Genomic DNA, 21673 nt, shown 5'->3' with positions numbered 1-21673 from the left:
CGTGCCCGAGTTACAGACTCACTCCCCAGTAGGGGGCATGCAGGAGCAGCTGATCAATGATTCTCTCTCATTGATGTTTCCATGTCTTTATCCCTCTCCCTTTCTCTCTGAAATCAATAAAAATATTTTTAAATAAAATAAAAATTCTTCCAGCACACTGGTTGAAAGCTGCTGCCTTACTCTAAGAAAGGTCAGTCTTTTTTTTCTGCTCAGACCTTCGACTTACTGGATTAGGGCCACTCACATTAGAGAGGGCATTCTGCTTTGTCTATTGATTCAAATGTTAATCTCATCTAAATACACTTTCACAGACACACCCAGAATAGTGTTCGTCCAAATATCTGGGCACCCTGTGGCCCAGTCAAGATGACACATGTTAACCATCACAAAGATGGGCCCCCTCCCCATAGGGACATTGGCAATGTGGAGATGTTTTTGCTTGTCAGACTGGGTGGGGGTGGAGGGAAAGTTGCTGCTGGCATCTTGTGGGTAGAGGACTGCTTTACTGATAAAACATCTCACTATGCAGAGGATAGCCTCCCACAAAGAATTGCCCAGCCCAAAATGCTAGTAGTACCGAGGTTGACTAATCCTGGTCTAAAAGCTTAAAATAAGTTTTATGGTGGTTGTCAAGAGAAATTTTGGGATTTCTATCTCAGTGATCCTTAAAGTTCTTAGTATGAGAGGTGTTAGTTCAGAATTAAATTCTATTTGTATTATCCTTTATCCCAGCCTTTAAAAGCCCTAGCTGGTTTTGCTCAGTGGATAGAGCATCAGCCTGCGGACTGAAAGGTTCCAGGTTCAATTCCAATCAAGAGTATGTACCTCCGTTGCAGGCTTACGCCCTGGTCAGGGCACATGCAGGCGTCAACCAATTGATGTGTCTCTCTTGCATCGATGTTTCTCTCTTTCCTTCTCACTTCCAATGGAAGAGAGACACAGTGGAAAAAATATTCGTGATTGAAGATTAAAAATAGAAAGAAAGAAAGATATTTAAAAATGCCCAAGTGGAGTGGCTCAGTTGGTTGAGAATTGTCCCATGAACTGAAAGGTCACCGATTCAATTCCTGGTCAGGGCACATGCCAGGGTTGTGGGCTTGATCCCCACCCAGTATGAAGTGTGCAGGAGGCAGCCAATGGGTGTTTCTCCCTCTCCCTTTCTCTCTCAATTCAATAAAAAAACATTAAAAAATGCTGTTAATAAAATTCAGAGATGTATTAAGGAGCATGACAGTTTTTAATATATTCATGTAATGTTTGAATTAAGCAGTTGTGTCTCTAACAAGGCCTCTGTGAAATTAAAATGTGATTGTAGGTTGTAATTTGGGTAAATTTTTAATCTGACCCAAAGATGGCACCAGTGTACCTTTTAAGAATCTATTTTAGCCAAAACCGGTTTGGCTCAGTGGATAGAGCGTCGGCCTGCGGACTGAAGGGTCCCAGGTTCGATTCCGGTCAAGGGCATGTGCCAGGGTTGCGGGCACATCCCCAGTAGGAGATGTGCAGAAGGCAGCTGATTGATGTTTCTCTCTCATCGATGTTTCTAACTCTCTATCTCTCTCCCTTCCTCTCTGTAAAAAATCAATAAAATATATTTTTAAAAAAAGAATCTATTTTAGCCCTGGCCGGTGTTGTTCAGTTGGTTGGGTGTAGTCCCATGCGCCAAAAGGTTGCTGGTTCGATTCCCCGTTGGGGCACATGCCTGGGTTGCAGGGGCTGGATCCCACGGTGGGGGTTGTGGGGGGGAAGCAGGAGGCAGTCAGCATCAGTGTTTCTCCCCCTTTCCCTTCCTCTCTCTGTGACCCTTCAATGGCTGGCTAACACCCTAACTATTGAACCACACCAGCCAGGGCTAATTCACTATTTTTTTAAATACTTAGCTTCTCCTGGGTCTTGCTTTACCTTATACAGTCATGACTAATGAGGGTTTTCCTAGAATTCCATAATATATTAGGTACCACAATATCTTGACACTCCTTTGATCAAGGTGTAGCAGATTAACTTTAAAAAGATCACATTTATTATGATTGTTATATCAAGCATTTCTGAGGATTCTTGTGAGCCTTTAACAGTAAGAAGACCTTGGAATTTTAGTCCCAATCAGGTTTGCTTTTCTAGTCAGGATCTATGTCATTACTGAATTTCAGGTCCTTGTTAGACTTGTGTGGACCAAGTAGGCCTTTGAAGAATGAGATATTGCCTGGCTGGCATGGCTTAGTGGTTGAAGGTCGACCTATGAACCAGGAGGTCACAGTTAGATTCCAGGTTGGGGGCACATGCCAGTGTGTGGGGCGTGCAGGAGGCAGCTGATCAATGATTCTCTCTCATCCTTGATGTTTCTGTCTCCCTCTCCCTCTCTGAAGTCAATAAAAATATATTGAAAAAGAATGAGATCTCATGAATTTAGCGCTGCCACATTTTTCTATAGTGGAAACAGTATGGTAGTTCAAACCATATAGGTAAGTATTAACATTCTTTTTGGTCACTCACTACATTCTTTTTGTAGTAAATGCCTTGCAGGGAGGAAAATCTAAAGAACCTGTGGTAGTTCTTTAGAAAAATGATATAACATCTGCAAAGGTAGAAGTGTTTAAAATGCAGACCAAAGCTTCCAGTGGAATGAGTCTCAGAAGTCTGTATCGGACCAATTCTCACCAACGTTACCCTTCTTTCACACGTGCGAAGTCTGATGCCATGAGCTCAGTGGCTCCTGTCCTCTCTTTATCTCACTGTGTTAAAGTGGGAAGAAAGGCACGTAAATGGAAGGCTTCTTTTTTACTTGAAACATCTCCTGTCTCACAGTTAACACCACAGGCTTTGCAGATCTCTCAAATCGGTGGCTGTGTTCAGAGCCACTATTATGACCAAGCCGATTATGCATAGGTAACGCTAGGGGGCACCACTACCAAACAAATGCTTCTCCTGGAGTTGATTTGCACAGCTATGCATGGCAGCTCTGCCTTTCCTTATTCTGGTTTAAGTGCTGGGTTTAAGAAGCCCTTATTTTGAATTTCTGCAGCAGGAGCAGTTTTCACTGATGCATCCAGGAAATTATATTAAATTAAAATACACAGGTGTATAAAGAACAATGAAAAAATACTCCCTAGGTGACACAACTGTATGTATTTGTCAAAATTTAGAAGTCTGGCCCTAGCTGGTTTGGCTAAATGGATAAAGCGTCGGCCGGCAAACTGAAAGGTCCCAGGTTCGATTCTGGCCAAAGGCACATGCCTGGATTGTGGGCTCGATCCCCAGTAAGGGGTGTGCAGGAGGCAGCCAATCAATTAACTCTCTCATCAGTGATGTTTCTATCTCTTCCTCTCTAAAATCAATAAAATATATTTTTAAAAAAATTTTAGAACTCTGGCCCTAGCCAGTTTGGCTCAGTGAATAGAACATTGGCCCACGGACTGAAGAGTCTCAGGTTCAATTCTGGCCAAGGGAACGTGCCTCGGTTGCAGGCTCGATCCCCAGTTCTGGTTGGGGCATGTGTGTTTATCTCTCTTTCTGTCTCTCCCCCTCCCTTCCACTCTCTCTAAAAATCCATGGGAAAATATCGCTGGGTGCAGATTAACAACAACAAAAGATAGAACTCTGCACTAGAAAGGATAGATGTTATATGTGTGTAAATTATATCTTAGTGGAAAAAATTAAGATCACCCAAATATGAAAAAGCCTTAGAACTTAATAAACCATAATGATTATCATTCATTACTCAACCTTTCACAGATCAGAAAAAGCACATTAGTCAGACATTGAGAATATAGAGGCAATCCATAAAACTAAGAATAATTCTAAGCAAATTCACTCCAAAATCAACATTTTTGATAAAGCTGTTTGTGGTATCTCTCTCGATATAAAAGGCTAATATGCTAAGTGTCCCTCCGACTGTCCCGCTGGTCGCTATGATGTGAGCTGCCATGGCTCGCACTGGCCATTTACAAAGACAAGGCACCACGGACCTGGCGCCAACAAAGCAACACTCGGCTTCCCCCAAGTGGGACACAGGCCCCGCCACCAACCTGGAGTGACAGCCCACCAAATCACAGCCAACACTGCTGAGACCCCATGGTGCAAAATGCGGCCCACTGCCCAGCCCAGCCCTAAATGGTCGCTGTGGGCACTGGGTAATGACGTCACATAGCAACACCCGGCTTCCCCTCCCTAGGGACTAGCCTCCTTGGAGTTTCTCCAGCCCAGGAACACAACTTGCTTTATAGCCAGGTGCAAACATTTTACACTGTAACCAAATGTCTGCGAAGCGTTTTCCCCTGCCTTATCTCATTTGAGCCTCACAGAAGTCCTTGAGTAGTTCGATAGGAGACTCAGTAGAATCCTGATCTTTTATAGAGAAACTGTTGGCTTTTTTCACCTAAGTTGAGTAGTTACCAATTGTATGGCATTCCGTATGAGTACAGGACAAGTCTAACCATTCTGGTGAGCAGGAAGGAAGTACTCTGGTTTGGGATGATTTGTGTAAAGAGAAGCGATATTCTGACTTTATGCTGCAAATAGCTATTCCACGTGAAACATCCTCACTGTAGTTTTCAAAGGAGGCTATTTGATCGGAGCATGGATGCCAGTAGCTGCATTAGTTGTGGTTGTGATTGATAACAGATATGACCCAGAGACCAAACTGTAGCCATACTGACCAGACCTATGACCTAAAGGTACAGATGTCAAAGTAGGGATTTGGGAATAAAAGGTTTGAGTACAAGTGTACAAATGGCTACATCTGCTCTTGTGCTCCCCTGTGGCCCCCCATTTCCCAGGAGTGCAGAGTGGAAGGCCTGGGGTTAAGCCCACAAGTATAGCTGTGAGCAGTATATGACAGGTTTAATTCCTGCTCCATAATTACACTGTCATCAAGATAAGACCTTAAGTCCTATTTGTGTCTAGCCACCAAATGAGTCATGGGGAGATGTGTCTTGTCTGGCAAATGTGCAGAAAATGCTGGACATTGGTACTGTTGCTGTTACAATAGGCTGGCATTTATGGAGACAATTTTCAGTTTGGGAGTTTTCCAAGCTTTGGGCCACTCACTGCACCCCCTCCTCCCTTCCCCTCGGTTTTCCTTACTTGTTCATGGTGCCCCTGGCCAGCCTTGCTCAGGATTTTCTGTGGATGTGTAGTGCGCTCATGCACAAAGACACATAAGTACTCTCTTTCCTAAGCTCAGGAGCTTAACCCCTGCAGATCTTTTTTGTTTTTTTTAATATATTTTATTGGTTTTTTTACAGAGAGGAAGAGAGAGAGATAGAGTTAGAAACATCGATGAGAGAGAAACATTGATCAACTGCCTCCTGTACATCCCCTACTGGGGATGTGCCCGCAACCAAGGTACATGCCCTTGACTGGAATTGAACCTGGGACCCTTCGGTCTGCAGGCCGACGCTCTATCCAGTGAGCCAAACTGGTTAGGGCAACCCCTGCAGATCTTAAGCCTTCAGGGAGAAAATAAAAAGTTAGATATTCACAAAGGGGCTGGGGACTCCAGACTTCAGCATGAAAGGTAGACCTAAAAAGAAAATTAGAATTGCCTGTGAGGACAAGTTTTGCACAAGGTAGAGTATCTTTTATATTAGAAAAACGAGATTTAAAATTCTACAAAATGTGAAATATTAAATACCTATGTATAGTATTGGTACATTAATGAAATATTTTGCTTTGGTGCAAGATTTAGTTTTAGGACTTTTAAGACACTACCAACTCTATCTCATAGAGTCCAATTATTATTATTGGGCTGTGTTTAAGAAAAAACAGGATTGTCAACAAGAGGGGAATAAAATCAGTGTCTTCATAAACTTCAGAACACTCAGAACTTTTATTTTGTTTTTTGTTAATCCTTACCCAAGGATATTTTTCCCATTGATTTTTAGAGAGAATAGAAGGGAGAGAGAGAGAGAGAGAGAGAGAGAGAGAGAGAGAGAGAGAGAGAGAGAGAGAGAGAGATTGGTTGCCTCCTGCACGAACCCAGGGTTCGAACCTGCAACCCAGGTACGTTCTCTTGAACTGGCATGGAAACCGAGACCCTGCTCTGTGCGGGCCAACACTCTAACCACTGAGAACATGGGCCAGGGCAACACTCAGAACTTTTGAAACACTCTGCTTTAGCAGGCATCATCTGAATAATTTAAGCATTTTCACGTCAAGATTGCTTAGTTATTTAGAAAGCCATAAAGATTATTAATAATTTGTAGTTTAATATAAAGTAGGATCAATGAATATAGCAAGAGGTGATGAAAACAAGTACACTTCTGTCAAATTCATAGGAGACACCAGTCAGAATTGCCCTTTCCATGGAATCAGGTCAATGAAATTGAATTCAAGGTTTAGGTTTTGTGTCTTTGCTGGAGGTGGGCTCTTAGGCATGTCATTGTAAAGTCTGTGCCACACCCAATCAGCAGAGTAGAACTTTTTTTGTAGTGTAAATTCAGTATTTTCATCAGTGTGATCTTCACAGTTTTAGGAAATGAAAGTAATATACCATGCTTGTCTTCAAAGGCTTGAATAAGTAAAATAAACATGAGCCAATATAACATTTATTCTATATTAATAGTCAGTACACATATTAATTCAGGTTGAAACTTTTTTCCTAGAGGATTATTTCTTGAATATCAGCATCTGATCCACAGTAATATAGTACTAATTTTAATGAGAAATACAATATGGAACTTTTTATAACAGCTCACCCACTTAACATTTTACAGACAAAGAACTACTATAAATATGTAACATTATGCAGGCATTTTTCTGCACCTGCTCACACACCAGAAGGAATATACTGTTTAACTAGTTAGAAACGGAATGCTTTCAAGCTGCCCCTGTATTTCTATGACCACCTCCCACACCAGATAAAATTGTTTTTCTCTTTATTCTCCCCTCCATGGCACTTGTAATGCTGCATTCATTACCTGGGCCCTCTGCCTTCACTCCTGTCCCAGGGTCTGATGGTACTGCTCCCTTGGATGAGCTCTTGGAGGGCAGGCAGCCTGTCCCCTTTATCAAAGTGTTTGGCATATGTTATACCCCACACACGTTGCATCAAATTGAATTTAATCAGGACACCCAAATTTGATGTAGTTTCCTTCTGTTACATTTTTATAACTAAATAGAGATCACTACAAAAATTCTTTTAAAAAATGTACCATAAAATCTATGCATTGAAATTTTGAATTCTGTAAAATAAGAAACTTCATGTCATACAATAAAACATAGGCATTTGTAAAGAATTCTAAGCCTTAAATGATGGGCAGGAAAGTCAACTGATGTATTAAGTGTCAGATAAAATTAGAAAGACTTTTACACAGTTGAATAAAGCTGACATTAAAAGGATCTTTTCAAACAATGGGATTCTAAAGTTTAACAATTATTTTAAAAATTCTGCTATTAACCCTGAAAAACGTATTTCTTAACTGCAAAAAATAAGGCAACTTGAAGTTAGAAATTTATGAAGTTAACTCAGAATTGCATGCCCTGTTATGATTCATATCTTTAAAAGCCTTTAGTGGGAAGGCTATTTGCACGTACTGGTGAAAAAACAGCCTCGCAGAAATAAATCAGAGTTTCTAAGACTCCACTAAATAGACCAATTAAGATCATCACGGACTCCGAGCTGTCAAATAGATTGCCTTGGAAGAAAATGATGCAGTTTTCCTGAAGAACTCCGTGTGTGCCACGTGTTCATTATTCTTTGAAGTGGAGGAGGTGGCCGGGAACATGATTTCTGTTGAAAGTTCTTTTGTTTTCTGCTACCTTTATCTAAGTGTTACCAGGTGCTACTTTTATACCCTATAAAGTACTGAAAGAAAGTAGTAAGTGAATAATGCTACATCAAATAGAGGAGAGTTTTCATATTCTCTGGGTTGTAAAGCAAAGTGAATTAACACTTGATTCTTAAAAGGGGGAAGATAATGCTGAAAACTTAACAAGTATCCAGGAAGCCAACCAGCTTTTAAACTTCTGAGTTCAAAGAGAAACTGAATCCCACTAATTAATAAATGTTCACTAAAGACACTTCGACCACAGCAAATTTAAATGAAAATGTGCTATAAATTGCGTTTTAAATGATCATGTTAATATTGTTAAAGGACTGTGAATGAATAAGAACCTATTTCTATTCATTTAATGTCTTACATATACAATCAAATTGCTTAAAATACCATTATAATACAAAGTTTTGAGAGATTTCTAAGTCATCTGATTCCTAATTATTTCTATAACAACAAAACAATGTGGGTCACCTTAGAATTCACTGTAGTAGGATTTAGCACGTGGAAGATATAATCAGAATGAAACCAATTAATATCTTGATTCTTTTTTCAAACTGGAATCCTACTTATTAATTCACCAGATATTTTCAGTAGCAAAGATTGAGAAGAAACCACTTAGGAATGAATGTAAGTAGAGTACACTCGTCATAAAAACAATCCATTATAATACATTCTAATAAAAATATATATCAAACCACAGTGTGAGGGGGAGAAACAGAGCACTAGATAAAAGGTTACTTCCTTAACAAAAAAAAGTTCATTACACATATTTACCTAGTATCCAGTTTTAAAACTCCCAAATGAATACACCTAAACCGTTCAAAATATTTTCAATAACTAAGTGATGTACTTTTTGCTCAATTATGAGAGATTAAAAACTTACAATGCTAGGTATTGGCTTGAGTCATCTTGCAGTAAATCAAGGCAGGAGTCTTCAAAACACTGTAAAATGTACCAACTTTAGTCGGGTTTTTTAAATTGTTCACTTTTAAATATATATTTGCTGGTAGCTGTCCACATCCATTAGCACCACATATAGTGAACAAAAAAGAAATATTTTTAGGGAGGATGACTTAGCCATCTTTTTAAAAAAATGTTTAAAAGTTAGAAAAATAAAAGAAAATTGGTGTTTTGGTCATGTGTTTTGAAAAATCCACTTTTCGTCTTGTTAAACGAAAGGATTTGGGTGGGTTCCCCCCAACTTTATACAAGCATGAAGATAGGAAAATCTGCATGCTTTTCAGCAAAGAATCTTACTGGTAATAGTTCAGTTCCAAAGTCAGATTAGGTTCTTCTGCCAGAGGTCTCAATGAAAGAGAGAAAGAAAGAAAAGAAAGAGAGAGAGAGAGAGAGAGAGAGAGAGAGAGAGAGAGAGAGAAGAAAGAAGAAGAAGAAGAAGAAGAAGAAGAAGAAGAAGAAGAAGAGGAGGAGGAGGAGGAGGAGGAGGAGAAGAGAAGAGAAAAAGAAAGAAAGAAAGAGAAAGAAAGAGAAAGAAAGAACGAAGAAAGAAAGAAAGAAAGAAAGAAGAAAAGAAAGAAAGAAAAAGAAAGAAAGAAAGAAAGAAAGAAAGAAGAAAGAAAGAAAGACAGAACGAGGAAGAAAGAAAAGCGGAAAGAATAAGAAAGAAAGTACAGAGGGAGGGAGGGAGGGAGGGAGGGAGATTCTACAGGACAAATTAGCACATACTTTCTATATGCAATCCATAAATAATTCATGAAGTCACAGGATCATTTAAAATCATCTACTGTACATTTTTTTTCTAGGAATGTACAAATGCTCTTTAGCAAATACTATACAACTCTAGTGAAAGCTCCTCCTTGCTTATCTACGTCCAGAGTAACACTGTCACTCCGTTTAAACAGTGGGGGACTGTACAGTCTGCAGCCTAACCTGAGAGGTAAGGAAGTGTATTCTAGTATTACGGCCACAAGAAAAGATTGAAATAGAATCCCTTTTTCAAAAAGGATGGCAATCACTGATTAGATCGATGATTTCAATAACTGAATAAAATGCAAATAAGCCCTTCTTATTGTTATAAGTTCTTTTTTTTTTTTTTTTGGTAAGGAATTAGCTGTACTGTAAAAAAAAAATGATGAAAAATGTAATTTCCAATGTCCATGTGAAATGTTTTTTCCTGGTGTCTCTCAAAACACAAGCACGATGAAAGAATACTGACATTTAAAATATCATGTGCTTTAGCAATAATGTTTTACTTTCTACTCAACCTTGTACTTGGCTCATCCTTGGTCAGGAGTAATATTTTTACTGATTAAGACTTCCTAGGACTTCTGCTGCCAGACTGGCTTCGGATCACTCTCCCCGCTCTGAGGAGGGCTGAGGAGTGAGGTCTTGGGAGCAGAAAGCCTGCAACAGGAATCTTGTTCTGTGGTGACTTGTTACCTGGGAAGTTTGCCGTCTCCCGGACGGAAAGTGACATTCCACTCTTTTTCTTTTTGCTCTTGCTGTTGTTTAGTTTCTTTTTTGTTTTGAACCTTTTCATCGGAGGATCCCCTGCAGACATGGATTTATACAAGTCTGTTTGGGACAGAAGGAAGGAGGCGAGGGAGAATGCTCTCTGTGTTGTGTTCCCACAGCTTGGCACTTGGTAATGATTTGCCTGTTGGATACATTTGTGAATGGCTTTTGTGAGGGACTTGAGCAAGACTAGAGACCACTCATGTTTAAAGTTCAACTATGCATATTCTGCACATTCTGCTAAAATTAGGAAAATGCAATTTTTTTAAAGGTAAGACTACTGCTTAGAAGTGTAACAACTATACATAACACATTCACACCAAAAAAAAAGCTCACCTTATTCACTGTTTTAAACAAGATAAATGTGCACTGTAACAAAAAGTTTTTGAAAACTAAATGTAATGTTAACCTGTACACAGAGTTCAACTATCAGAAGGAAACCAGGCTTTGTGACATCAGAGGACCAAAAAGAGATTATGGCATATTGTAAGTGCTCAATCAATGCATCTTCATATGCCATTTCAGCAACTCCTTTTATGTCCCTTTGCTATTGTGATCCACGCTGACTTCCTCCATCCAGAAGTAGCTGCGTTTTAGTGGTAGGCAGAGTTTCATAAACTTAAGTCTTCAACACTTCTGGGCTGAGGTGGTACCTTTAAATTCCACAGGTGAAAATCTCTCATTTGTTAATGAGTAAGAAATGCCACAATTATGGAAAATAATTCATTGTTAAACTTCTTGCCCCTCCCGTGATCTGGAAATGGAGTCACTGTAGAAGACTGTTTATTTTATTATCACCAGAGGCCATTTCATTAACCAGCTGCTCTATAGACAACTGGATAGCATTCTTGACAAGAGAAGAGGCTGTTTCTATTAGGAGTGTTTCATACTGTTCTGAAGTTCTACCCTCAAAACCACACTCAGCAAAACCCCCTCCTTCCTCGTTTTCCATTGAAATTAAGAATCGCTTAGGGACATTTTTAGATTTCTTGACATCAAATTCACTGATTTCAGTGTCTGTAATAATAATAGCAATGGGCTCCATTTTTTTGTTTTCTTCCGGTTTGGGTTTCTCTGCACTGATCTCCGTTTCTTTAAAATCTGATTCCTCGCTCACTTCATTATCTTTTGGCTTAATCTCTTCAGCTACAATCTCCCCACTTTCATGGTCTTTCCCATTTGGTTCACTTTCTAGGACATTGTTTCTGGCTTCTTCCGCAATTTGTTGATCTGGGATTGCAGGAGAGCGGGGAGCATCAGAAACCACTGGCAGCTGATGTTCTGTTTCTGAAGTTTCCAGTGGGCTTGTTTGCTGGGGCTGGATACTTGGGGTTTCCTCAGTTGTTTCAATGTCTTTTTCAAGGATTAGAGTTCCTGTTTGAATAGCAGAATGCCCCTTTTCTAACCCAAGTTCTACTGAAATCACATTCTCTCCAGGAGTTCTGCTGTTGCTCACATTTGGTTCACAGACCTCATCGCCCCCTTTCTGTGAGACCTCTCCACTTACTTCCTGGGTCAACTTGGTCTTTGTTGCCTGGTCATCCGATTTGGCTGGAGTTTTTGTATCCAACCTTTCAGCCTCTCCCTGAACTTTGATGCTGCAGTCTGCATCTTCTATAATTTCGGAATGATTATGTCTTTTCTCCCCCTTTGAGAATTTTATGCAGGGAATCCTAAGTCTGGATTTTGCCTTTTTCTTGGGAAGATTAGCATCCTCGGCACTGACTTCAGTTTGCACTTTGGCCTCAGCGGGCTTTTGCTGCTTGGAAGAACCTGACTTTTTCCTGCGTGTCACAAGACGTTTTATTGAGGCCCAGGCCCCCCCAGGGGGCTGTGGCTGCTCCGAAGCTCCAGCTCCTGACGCACACGTCCTGGCCACGTCCGCAGCTCCGGAGCCGGCTCTGGGCTTCATTGCTTTGGCTGATTTCTTTCTTCTCTTGAAGCAAAGCATTGATGCTTTTCCCTCCTGCCTCTCATCATGAGCTCTAGCTTCTGCTGATCTCGTCTCATCCTTGCTTTCTACTTGAATGTCAGAAACGGGGGTTTCCATTTTTACTATACACCCCTTCTCTCGAAAATGATATTCCCTCTTCCTCAGCAGCCGTTTATCACAAGAAGCTGGGCAAAAGTGTCATGCTAAGCAAAATTTCTTCCAGATGTATTCACTCCTTTCATCTTATTCCATACAGTTGTTTGAGGTGGTTTCTCCAGTATGCAAATGCTTAGTTTCTCTATTACTTGTAATTTCTCTCTTCAATTTCTTCATGAGAGCCCTTTACTTGATAGACTTTGTTTTTGTTAAAGATTAACCTGGTGAGAGAAGATAAAATATTTTATTTCACCATCAGCCTGTTGTTTTCTACAGACAATTTTCATTGAATGCGTATGATTCAACCAGGCATGTTTCCCATATTATAACTGACTGAAAATGGAGAATAAAAATTGGTGTTAACTTAAAAAAAAAAAGATTTTAGAGAGAGAGAAAATACATAGGTTGCCTCATACTCACCCATACTCACCCCAACTGGGGTTCGAACCTGCAACCCAGGTACATACCCTGACTAGGAATCAAATCTGGGACACTTTGGTGCATGGGACAATGCTCCAACCAAATGAACTATATCAGCCAGGTCTGGGGGTTAACTTTTGCTTTGTCAGAAAAATTTCAATGTAAATATATTTTGCTCTAGTTAAAACTTCAATTTGGATTGTTTCTACAAATCTGATGTTATTATTTTTAAAAATATTTTTATTGATTTGAGAGAGAGAGGAAGGGAGAGGGAGAGATCAATGAGAAACATCAATGAGAGAGACATCAACTGGTTGCCTTCTGTGTGCACCCTGACCGGGGTTCAAACCTGCAACCTGGGTATGTGCCCTGACCAAGGAATTAAACTGGTGACCTTTCGATGCATGAGTGGATGCTCAACCAACTGAGCTACACGGGCCAGGGCAAGTTGTGCTATCTTTTTGACTTGTTTATGACTCTGAATTCCAAGTTAAACAGACAAAGAATGATAGTGACAAGCAAGCTAGTGTAATTTTTATTACATGCAATAAAGAATTCTGAAGCTGAACAGGATTTTAGAGATTGTTTAAGATTAATCAAGTCCAGTCTGATGAAGAAATTGAGCATGGTAATGGACAGTTAGCCTGTGGAAAGCCGTATAGTTAGGTAAGGTCATAGCCAGAGTTAGAACTAAAGACCTGGACTCTCCAATGCTCTTTCCATTATACCATAAGGTTTCTGTTCTAAAAATGTAAATTCCATCAAGGAAGTGCTACTTTTCATACATACTCTGGGGAAATGTAACATTACTATGATTTGCCACTCTTAAATTTAGTTGTATAAATTTTTTCTAAGTATTTGCTGTTCAAACATTTTCCATAATGAGCTCATAGTTGAAGGTCAGTAAGAGCAAATGATAGTAATCGCTGACATTTATTGAGCAACTTCTGTGTCTTAGGCAATGCTATGCACTTTTATATACATCTCTAATCCTCCCCACATTACAAAGTGAGTAGGTGGTGGTATCGCCATCTACAGACAAAGAAACAGGCTTAGAGAGGTTATGCAACTTGCCTGAGATTACACAGCTGGTAGGTAACAGAACTCAGATTCAACTGAATATTGTGTCTGAAACCCATGCTCTGAAACTGGTCTTTAAGAGTTTCATCAGAAAAACGAACTGTTTAAAGATGCTAATCTGCACTACATTCACTAGTCAAAAAATTTTAAAATGTTTAATGGTTATTTAACTACTAGTGGCCCGGTGCATGGATTCGTGCACCGGTGGGGTCCCTCAGCCTGGCCTGCGGGGATCAGGCCGAAACTGGCTCTCCAGCATCCCCTGAGGGGTCCCAGGCCAGGCCGAGAGGGCGCAGGCCAGGCCGAGGGACCCCACTGGTGCACAATCAGGGCCGGGGAGGGGCTGCGGGAGGGCTCCAGGGTGTGTCTGGTCCATCTCACCCAGTCCTGATCGCTGGACCCCAGCAGCAAGCTAACCTACTGGTCGGAGCATCTGCCCCCTGGTGATCAGTGCGCATCATAGCTACCGGTCAAACGGTTGCTTAGGCTTTTATAAATATAGATTATGTAGCCCATCAACTTGTAATTGAATCAAGATTAGACTGAGTTCTTGCTATTTTTAAAATTCAGCTTTTGAAATTCCTTAGATTTTATTTTCTTGGTTCTGGAACTAATTTGAAAGCCAAATGTAAACGATAAACTTTACAACTGGCAAACTGGTTAGTTACATTTAAATATAAAGGTATATTTAAAAATTAATCCACAGATTGGTATGATGGTACTGATGAACAGAGGTCGAGGTGATCATCTAACAAAAATCCTATGCATTTCAGTTGATGGATGTCCTAAAATAAGCAAAGGGACGCATCCCTGGGGCTATTTTTATGTAAATCTTTCACTGTTGAAGGTTTCACTGTTAAAGTTCTTGATTCTATGAACCACATAAGGAACTGGAACTCTGAAAATCAGTTTATGATCTAAGTATTCCCTAAGGTTGGGTGTTACATACTACATGCCTCTGACAGAAAGACAGTCCTCTTACAGCAAAAATGGAGCTTAAATATGAACATTTAAAAGTGTCCCTCCTCATTTAATGCTTCCATAAGTACTAGAACTACAGCTGATTATAGCTTTAAGTCTTTTCACCTCTTGTGAGTTCTCAGCTCCTGAAAACTTTTATTAACCAGAGGATGTATAACTAACAGAAATACTGAAATGATATCATGTGTAGGAATTTAGAAGCTCATTTGTATGATTATCACACTGTAGAAATAAAACACATACCCACACAAAAACCTAACTGCAATGGGGAAAATGCAGTCTGCAGACATTAAAACTTTGCAGAATGTTAGATTGCAAGTGACTCTTCCTTAATCTTAAAGTTCCTGTTGTCATTTCCTGATAGAATGCAAGACTAATGCCACAGGGAACACCCCTGCCCCCTTTCCCTTGAAGCAGAGAAGCGCGGAGGAAAGAGCGAGCACTCCCCGGGAAGCAGTGACTCCCAGGGAAGCAGTGACTCCCGGGGAAGCAGTGACTCCCGGGAAAGCAGTGGTTCCCCGGGAAAGCAGTGGTTCCCCGGGAAAGCAGTGACTCCCCGGGAAAGCAGTGACTCCCCGGGAAAGCAGTGACTCCCGGGAAAGCAGTGGTTCCCCGGGAAAGCAGTGACTCCCCGGGAAAGCAGTGACTCCCCAGCGGCAGCTGCGGACCACGAAGCTTTCTCCGGAGGAAGGCGTCTCATGCGGCTGGAGGAGCCTTATGGCAGGAGCTAAGCTCAGGATAAACTCAAAAAGGAAAGTGCCGGGGGCGTGCGACAGATAACCCAGCTTCAAGCTCTCTGCACAACCGTAATGCCGGGAACCCAAACCCATTCCCCTCAAGTAAAGGGCGAAGAAGGAGAAACCTACCGCAGCCCATGCTTCCAGGGCGAGCTGCGAGGAAGAGGGTAGGTTGGGCAGAGCCGATGAGGGTCGCGCGGGCTGGGGCTTCGCATGGACAAGTGACCTTCCCGGTTCTCACACCGGCCATCTCCGGGGGCGCCGATTCCGGGGTTCAGGGGCTTCTCCCGCCCACCACGCCGCGCAGGGTCAGCGGACCGGACACTGGCCCGCACCCTCTTCTCCCGCCACCTCCTCGCCCTCCTTCACTTACCGATGGCGCCGGGGTCCGTGGCCAGGGGTCCCTGCTGCTCAGTGCGGGGGAGAGGGGCGAGCGCTGGCGGGGCCGGGCACCCAGGCAGCCGGGAAGCCACGGTCGCGCCCGGAGCCAGCAGCCCTCCGCAGTGGGACCGCAGCCCGGCGGCGCCCCCTCCTCAGAGCGCAGGGACTGACAGCCCGCGGCACCAATGCGCGCGGAGCGGCGGGCGCGGGGCGGGGCCAGGGCTGGGGGCTGCGGCGGGGATGGGGGAGCGGGGGAGGGGAGGCGGGGCTCCGCGGGGCCACCTGCGATAGGTCCACCCCGCAGGTGGGAGCAGACCTCCAGCTCCGAGCCCCGGCGCGAACCCTGCCAGGCGTCTACATCCCGGCAAGGGCAGGGGGGCCATCGAGAGAGCCGGCGGATGGGGAGGGGGCCCGGGTCGGGAGCCCCACATTTTCTGAGACGCAAAGTAGCAAAATCTGGTTTCAAATGATAGGCATTCTCATTATAAAGCCCACACCATCCCAAACCGAATATTTAAAGACACAGCAGATAGAACATTTTAAAAGCAGGATTTCAAGTGCAGCGTGGGCCCTGGCCGGGCAGCTCAGTTGGTTAGAGCGTCCTCCCAATACGGCAAGGTTGCAGGTTCAATCCCAGATGAGGGCACATGCAAGAACCAATGAATGCAGAAAGAAGTGGAACAATGAAATCGATGTTTCTCTCACTCTTAAATCAATAAAAACCTGTGCAGCGTGTTAGGCTCTCGTTTGTTTGGAGAGAAAATTACATATACGAATCGAAACAATAACAACAAAAAACTTTCCTCGGAGTGGGTTTGGGTGTAATGAAGTCATCGTGGCTCATTGCCAAACGGGCTGTCAGAGGCCAAGCCCAGACCCTCCGGTAGGGATGACGCGCCCTGTGTGCGCACAAGGTGAGAAGGGCACAGGAACCCAGCCCCGCTCGTCTTTTATGCCTTAAATATTTCCAAGAATAAGTTGAGGTAGCTCGCAAGTTACCCAAATTTCCCTTCAGGGCATTCCTGGCTGCCCGTTTAACCTTGTCCCTCTCAACTGAGCGGAGCGGGGGCGGGGCGGGTGGAGAGGCTTTCCTTAGAGTTCCAGTCCCATCAGAGCCAAGGGCGTAGGCAGCATCTACTTCCTGCCAGGCTAGGTTGTGTATTTCCATACATTTTCTGAATCTTAAATATGTATTTTAGAGAGAGAGCGAGGGAGAGGAAGAAATATAGAGGACGCCCCCTCTCCCCGCCCCGGGATCCAGCCTGCAACCCAGGCATGTGCCCTGACCAGCTATAGAACCGGCAACCTTTGGTGCGGGAGTCGCCCAACCGAGCCACACCGGCCATGGCCATTTTCTGAATCCTTAAACAAGCCGCTGGCCATAGTGAAAAGCACCACAAGCATTTATTTGTACACATAACACACTGTTTTCATGAACACCTAGGAAAGGTGTTGCTGGGAGAGCTCAGGGTGACTTGCTCCGGATGTAATATTACCTACAAGGGCATTCGTGGGAGCTCCAGCTGTGAGGTCCTGCAGGATGCTCAATTCCTGCCTCCTCCTCCCGCCCCTCCCAGGTACACCGACCAGATGAAGAACCTGTTATGGTGGAGGGAAGAACTACTGAACAGCGGCTGTACTCACCCCTTTTCTTCAATAGGATCATGATCTACGGGAGAGTAAATCTCAGTTATCCATTTTTGGATGTTTTTCCAGGAATATATTTTACCTTTGTAAGATTCTATAGCTTTCACAGCGGCTCATTAAGGAAAGAACTGTGATAACACAATAGCAAAACTGAATCCAAGTTGTCAAGATCTTTTTAAAAAATATATATTTTATTGATTTTTTTACAGAGAGGAAGGGAGAGGGATAGAAAGTCAGAAACATCGATGAGAGAGAAACATCGATCAGCTGCCTCCTGCACACCTCCTAACTGGGGATGTGCCTGCAACCAAGGTATATGCCCTTGGCTGGAATCAAATCTGGGGCCCTTCAGTCCCCAGGGCGATGCTCTATCCAGTGAGCCAAACCGGCTAGGGCCAAGTTGTCAAGATCTTAAATTCATAGATAGAAGAGACAAGGATTATAAAACAAGAAAACCCATAAGCATCTAGTTTAGTTGTAATTAAGAATTCAATTTATCTGTTCATTCAGCAAACACCAGTCTGAATATGTCCTTTATATCCTCAGAGGGTTGCTAACCCTGCTTACTGCCAGTTTTGAACTTTGGCCCAAAGAAATCCATACCTGCATAACCAATGGAGGTGCTATTACCCACTGAGATCTGGGAATTTGCAACATTTCCGGCAAAAATAAGATGAGCTTATTTATTGAAGACAGGGTAACACAGCTGTATTATTAGGAAATAGTTGAAAATGAAACAAGGGACAGGTTAAAACAATAAAGTCCACCTTAATAACTTGTAGATCTTATTCCACTTGCTTTTCTTTTTTTAAAAATGTATCTTTATAAATTTTTTTTAAAGTATTACAGATGTTCCCATTTCCCCATTGACTCCCCCACTCACCCCCAGGCTCCACTTGTTTTTTTTTTAATCCTCACCTGAGGATGTATTTTTTTCAATTGATTTTGTTTTAAGAGAAAGTGGAGGGGAGGAAGGTGGGGGGTGGAGGGGGAGAGAGAGAGAGAGAGAGAGAGAGAAACATCGATGTGAGAGAGACACATCAATTGGTTGCCTCCCCCATGCAGCCTGTCTAGGGCTATGATTGAGCCTGCAACCGAGGTACAAAATCTTGATCGGAAATTGAACCCAAGACCCTTTGGTCCACGGGCTGATGCTCTAACCACTGAGCTCCATCCAGGGCCCACTTAAAAGAAAAAAAGATTAGTGAAAGGGAACTGAAGGGTGGTTTGAGGTTAGAGGTGAATTGATTTTGTATTTAAAGGGCAGATTTCTTTAAGGCCTATTACAAATAACTCATCCTTGACCTCTACCACACACACACACTCACACACACACACTGACAGATATAATACTATACACACACACACACACACACTGACAGATATACTACTATACATAAAATACTGAACTGTGGTTTTTCTCTATAATATGACAAGAATTCAATGCTGTATTTTAGTTTTTTAAAAAAATGTATCCAGTATCTCATGCATGAAAGAAATGTCATCCCTGAACTCACTTAAGTGACAGGAAGCTGCTACCCTTATCATTGTCTGTTATTCCATTAGTAGCTTTTCATTATATAATGAGAAACAGGCTATAAATATATCTATCCCATCTGATGAGGAATTATCCTACCTACAGCTTATCTTGTTAGCATCACCAGATACAGTACGCCAATAAAACAGAGCTTACGTATTTATCTGATCTCTACCGATCATACCATTTCTCCCATCCTGGTTCCTATCCACCCACAGCCTGGGCCTGAAGCTACCAAAAATGGTTTATAACTCTTTGGTAACACTTCCTACATTTCAGAGATCTGGGAGTAAGCCTCCACCCCGTCTTCTCTGGCACACCATCAAATGAACCTGTGGCTCCAGCTCTCTGCTGGTTGGATCTGTTCCTAGGCACCATTAGGGCTGCACCAGCCAACACAAACGCAACAGTAGTTCTGTTGTCGTCTGCCTCACTTGACAGCACATACATGCTGTCTCTCTTTGGGATTAAGAGTGTATATACATCTTCAGTGCATAGCAACAGTCTCTGAGGTACAGATCAGAGAAGCTGCAATCTGTCAGTAATATTACAAATATGGGGAGGGAAGGCATTACTAGCAGCCCAGAGAAGGGTAGGAATGAGCACAGGGAGGCCAGTGATCTGCAAGGACTCTTAGCCCCAAGGTAAAGGCACTGGACCTTCTCTGGCAACAATTCTCCTGTAGGTTTTGAATTCAGGCCTTCAATTAGCCAGCAGTTTTTTGTTCTGTATGCCTCCTCTTTATCACACCTCTTATCAGATTGAAGAATCAATTCCATAAAACCCATGGCATCAATAATTCCTTGGCAGCCTTCTTCGCCTCTTTATTTCTTCCCTCTGCTTCTTCCACTTTGTATCGTCCCTTCCTTCTGAAGGGATGTGAAATGGGCAGCTTTCCATCTGTCACAGTGGGACGTCCATTTCTGTGCGACCCGGCAGGAAGAGCTCTGAAAGGCAGAATGATGGTAAAGAGCAGGGGCTGTGGAGCCACATGACCTCAGCAAGTTCATCTGGTGGGCAGTAACGGTGCAATTTAAAGTGCTGATGAAGTAAGATCTCTAAGATTTATCACCAAGTGAAAAAAGCAACTTGTAACATTTGAATTTTTACTCAAGGCATATTGCACTTCTACTTGCACTTCTACTTAGGAACTTCTTGCATCGGTGATGGTCCATTCACTCCAAGCAAGACCTAGTAGAAACATCTGCATTATTTATTGTACTAGGGCTTTGTTTATAATCTTTGGCTTATAAAACCTTCTCTCCCACTAATTGTTTATTTTTCCTATCAACATTAAGGACTTTTAAAAAAACATCACCCAAGGATATTTTTCCCATTGCTTTTTATTTATTTTTAAATACATTTTTTTTTTTAATTTCAGAGAGGTAGGGAGAGGGCGATAGAAACATCAATGATGAAAGAGAATCACTGACTGGCTACCTCTTGCACATCCCCAACTGGGGATGGAGCCAGTAACCTGGGCATGTGCCTTCAGGAATCAAACTGGGACCTTCTGGTTCATAGGTCGATGCTCAATCACTGAGCCACACCAGCCGGGCCCCATTGCTTTTTTTTTTAAAAATATTTTTTATATTTTATTGATTTTTTACAGAGAGGGAGAGGGATAGAGTTAGAAACATCAATCAGCTGCCTCCTGCACATCCCCCACTGGGGAATGTGCCCACAACCAAGGTACATGCCCTTGACCAGAATCGAACCCAGGACCCTTCAGTCCGCAGGCTGACGCTCTATCCACTGACCCAAACCGGTTAGGGCCCCATTGCTTTTTAGTGAGGGGAAGAGAGGGAAGAAGGGGGAGAGAAACATAGATGTGAGAGAGACACATAGATTGGTTGGTTCGTGCCAACTGTGCTCAGGGATGGGACCTGCAACCCAGCTATGTGCCCTTGACTGAACATCAAACCCATGACCCTTCAGTACTCAGGTTGATACTCTAACCACTTAGCAACATTGCCCAGGCCTCAACATTAGGATTTAAACCCACATGGCCTTTGGTGATAGGAAGGAGCCTAAAACCTTTAAGATGGTCTTTAAGTCACCACATCTGACAATAGGCTGCTTTCTATGAAACTGCATTCCCAAAGGCTCATTCCCGATGAAGCTTTCAGGACATCTGAAAAAACATCAGAAACAGGGTCTGTATGATGCTTTGGAACAGGACTGATGCCGCCATTGTGTGCACCATTGCCAGGAAGTGCACAACGTAAGGGGAGCAGGGATTCTACACTCATGACCCCTTTGCCATATGTCCCCAAAGTACCACCATTCTTTATTTAAAATATATTTATTGTTTTCAGATAGGAAGGGAGAGGGAGAGAGATAGAAACAACGATGAGAGAGAATCATTGATCGGCTACCTCCTGCACGTCCCACACTGGGGAACAAGCCTGCAACCTGGGCATGTGCCTTGACGGGAATTGAACCATGACCTCCTGGTTCATAGGTTGATACTCAGCCACTGAGCCATGCCTGCTGGGCTGTACCGCCATTCTTTATTTGGGCTATAAAACAGTGAATTACAACACTGATGTGA

The 21673-nt window shown here is 42.6% G+C and overlaps 1 protein-coding gene across 1 annotated transcript; it reads right to left on the bottom strand.

Moving 5' to 3' along the window:
- Window positions 1–9417: 9417 nt before the first annotated feature.
- On the bottom strand, window positions 9418–16106 carry AKAP5 (A-kinase anchoring protein 5). Its single transcript, XM_036309722.1, has 2 exons — window positions 15928–16106; window positions 9418–12557 (listed from the first exon to the last, which is right to left on the bottom strand). The coding sequence occupies exon 2, from the start codon at window positions 12295–12297 to the stop codon at window positions 11014–11016; it is 1284 nt and encodes a 427-aa protein (XP_036165615.1). The 5' UTR covers window positions 12298–12557; window positions 15928–16106; the 3' UTR covers window positions 9418–11013.
- Window positions 16107–21673: the final 5567 nt, after the last annotated feature.

The sequence above is a fragment of the Myotis myotis genome, unplaced genomic scaffold (genome assembly GCF_014108235.1).
Source record: "Myotis myotis isolate mMyoMyo1 unplaced genomic scaffold, mMyoMyo1.p scaffold_m19_p_1, whole genome shotgun sequence".
NCBI lineage: Eukaryota > Metazoa > Chordata > Mammalia > Chiroptera > Vespertilionidae > Myotis > Myotis myotis.
The sequence above is the reverse complement of the archived record's forward strand: the minus strand, read 5'-3'. Positions and strand labels throughout refer to the sequence as shown.

What these genes read in the sequence shown, in the direction of transcription:
- AKAP5 (XM_036309722.1), bottom strand. Translation starts at nt 12,297, where the DNA reads ATGGAAACCCCCGTTTCTGACATTCAAGTAGAAAGCAAGGATGAGACG.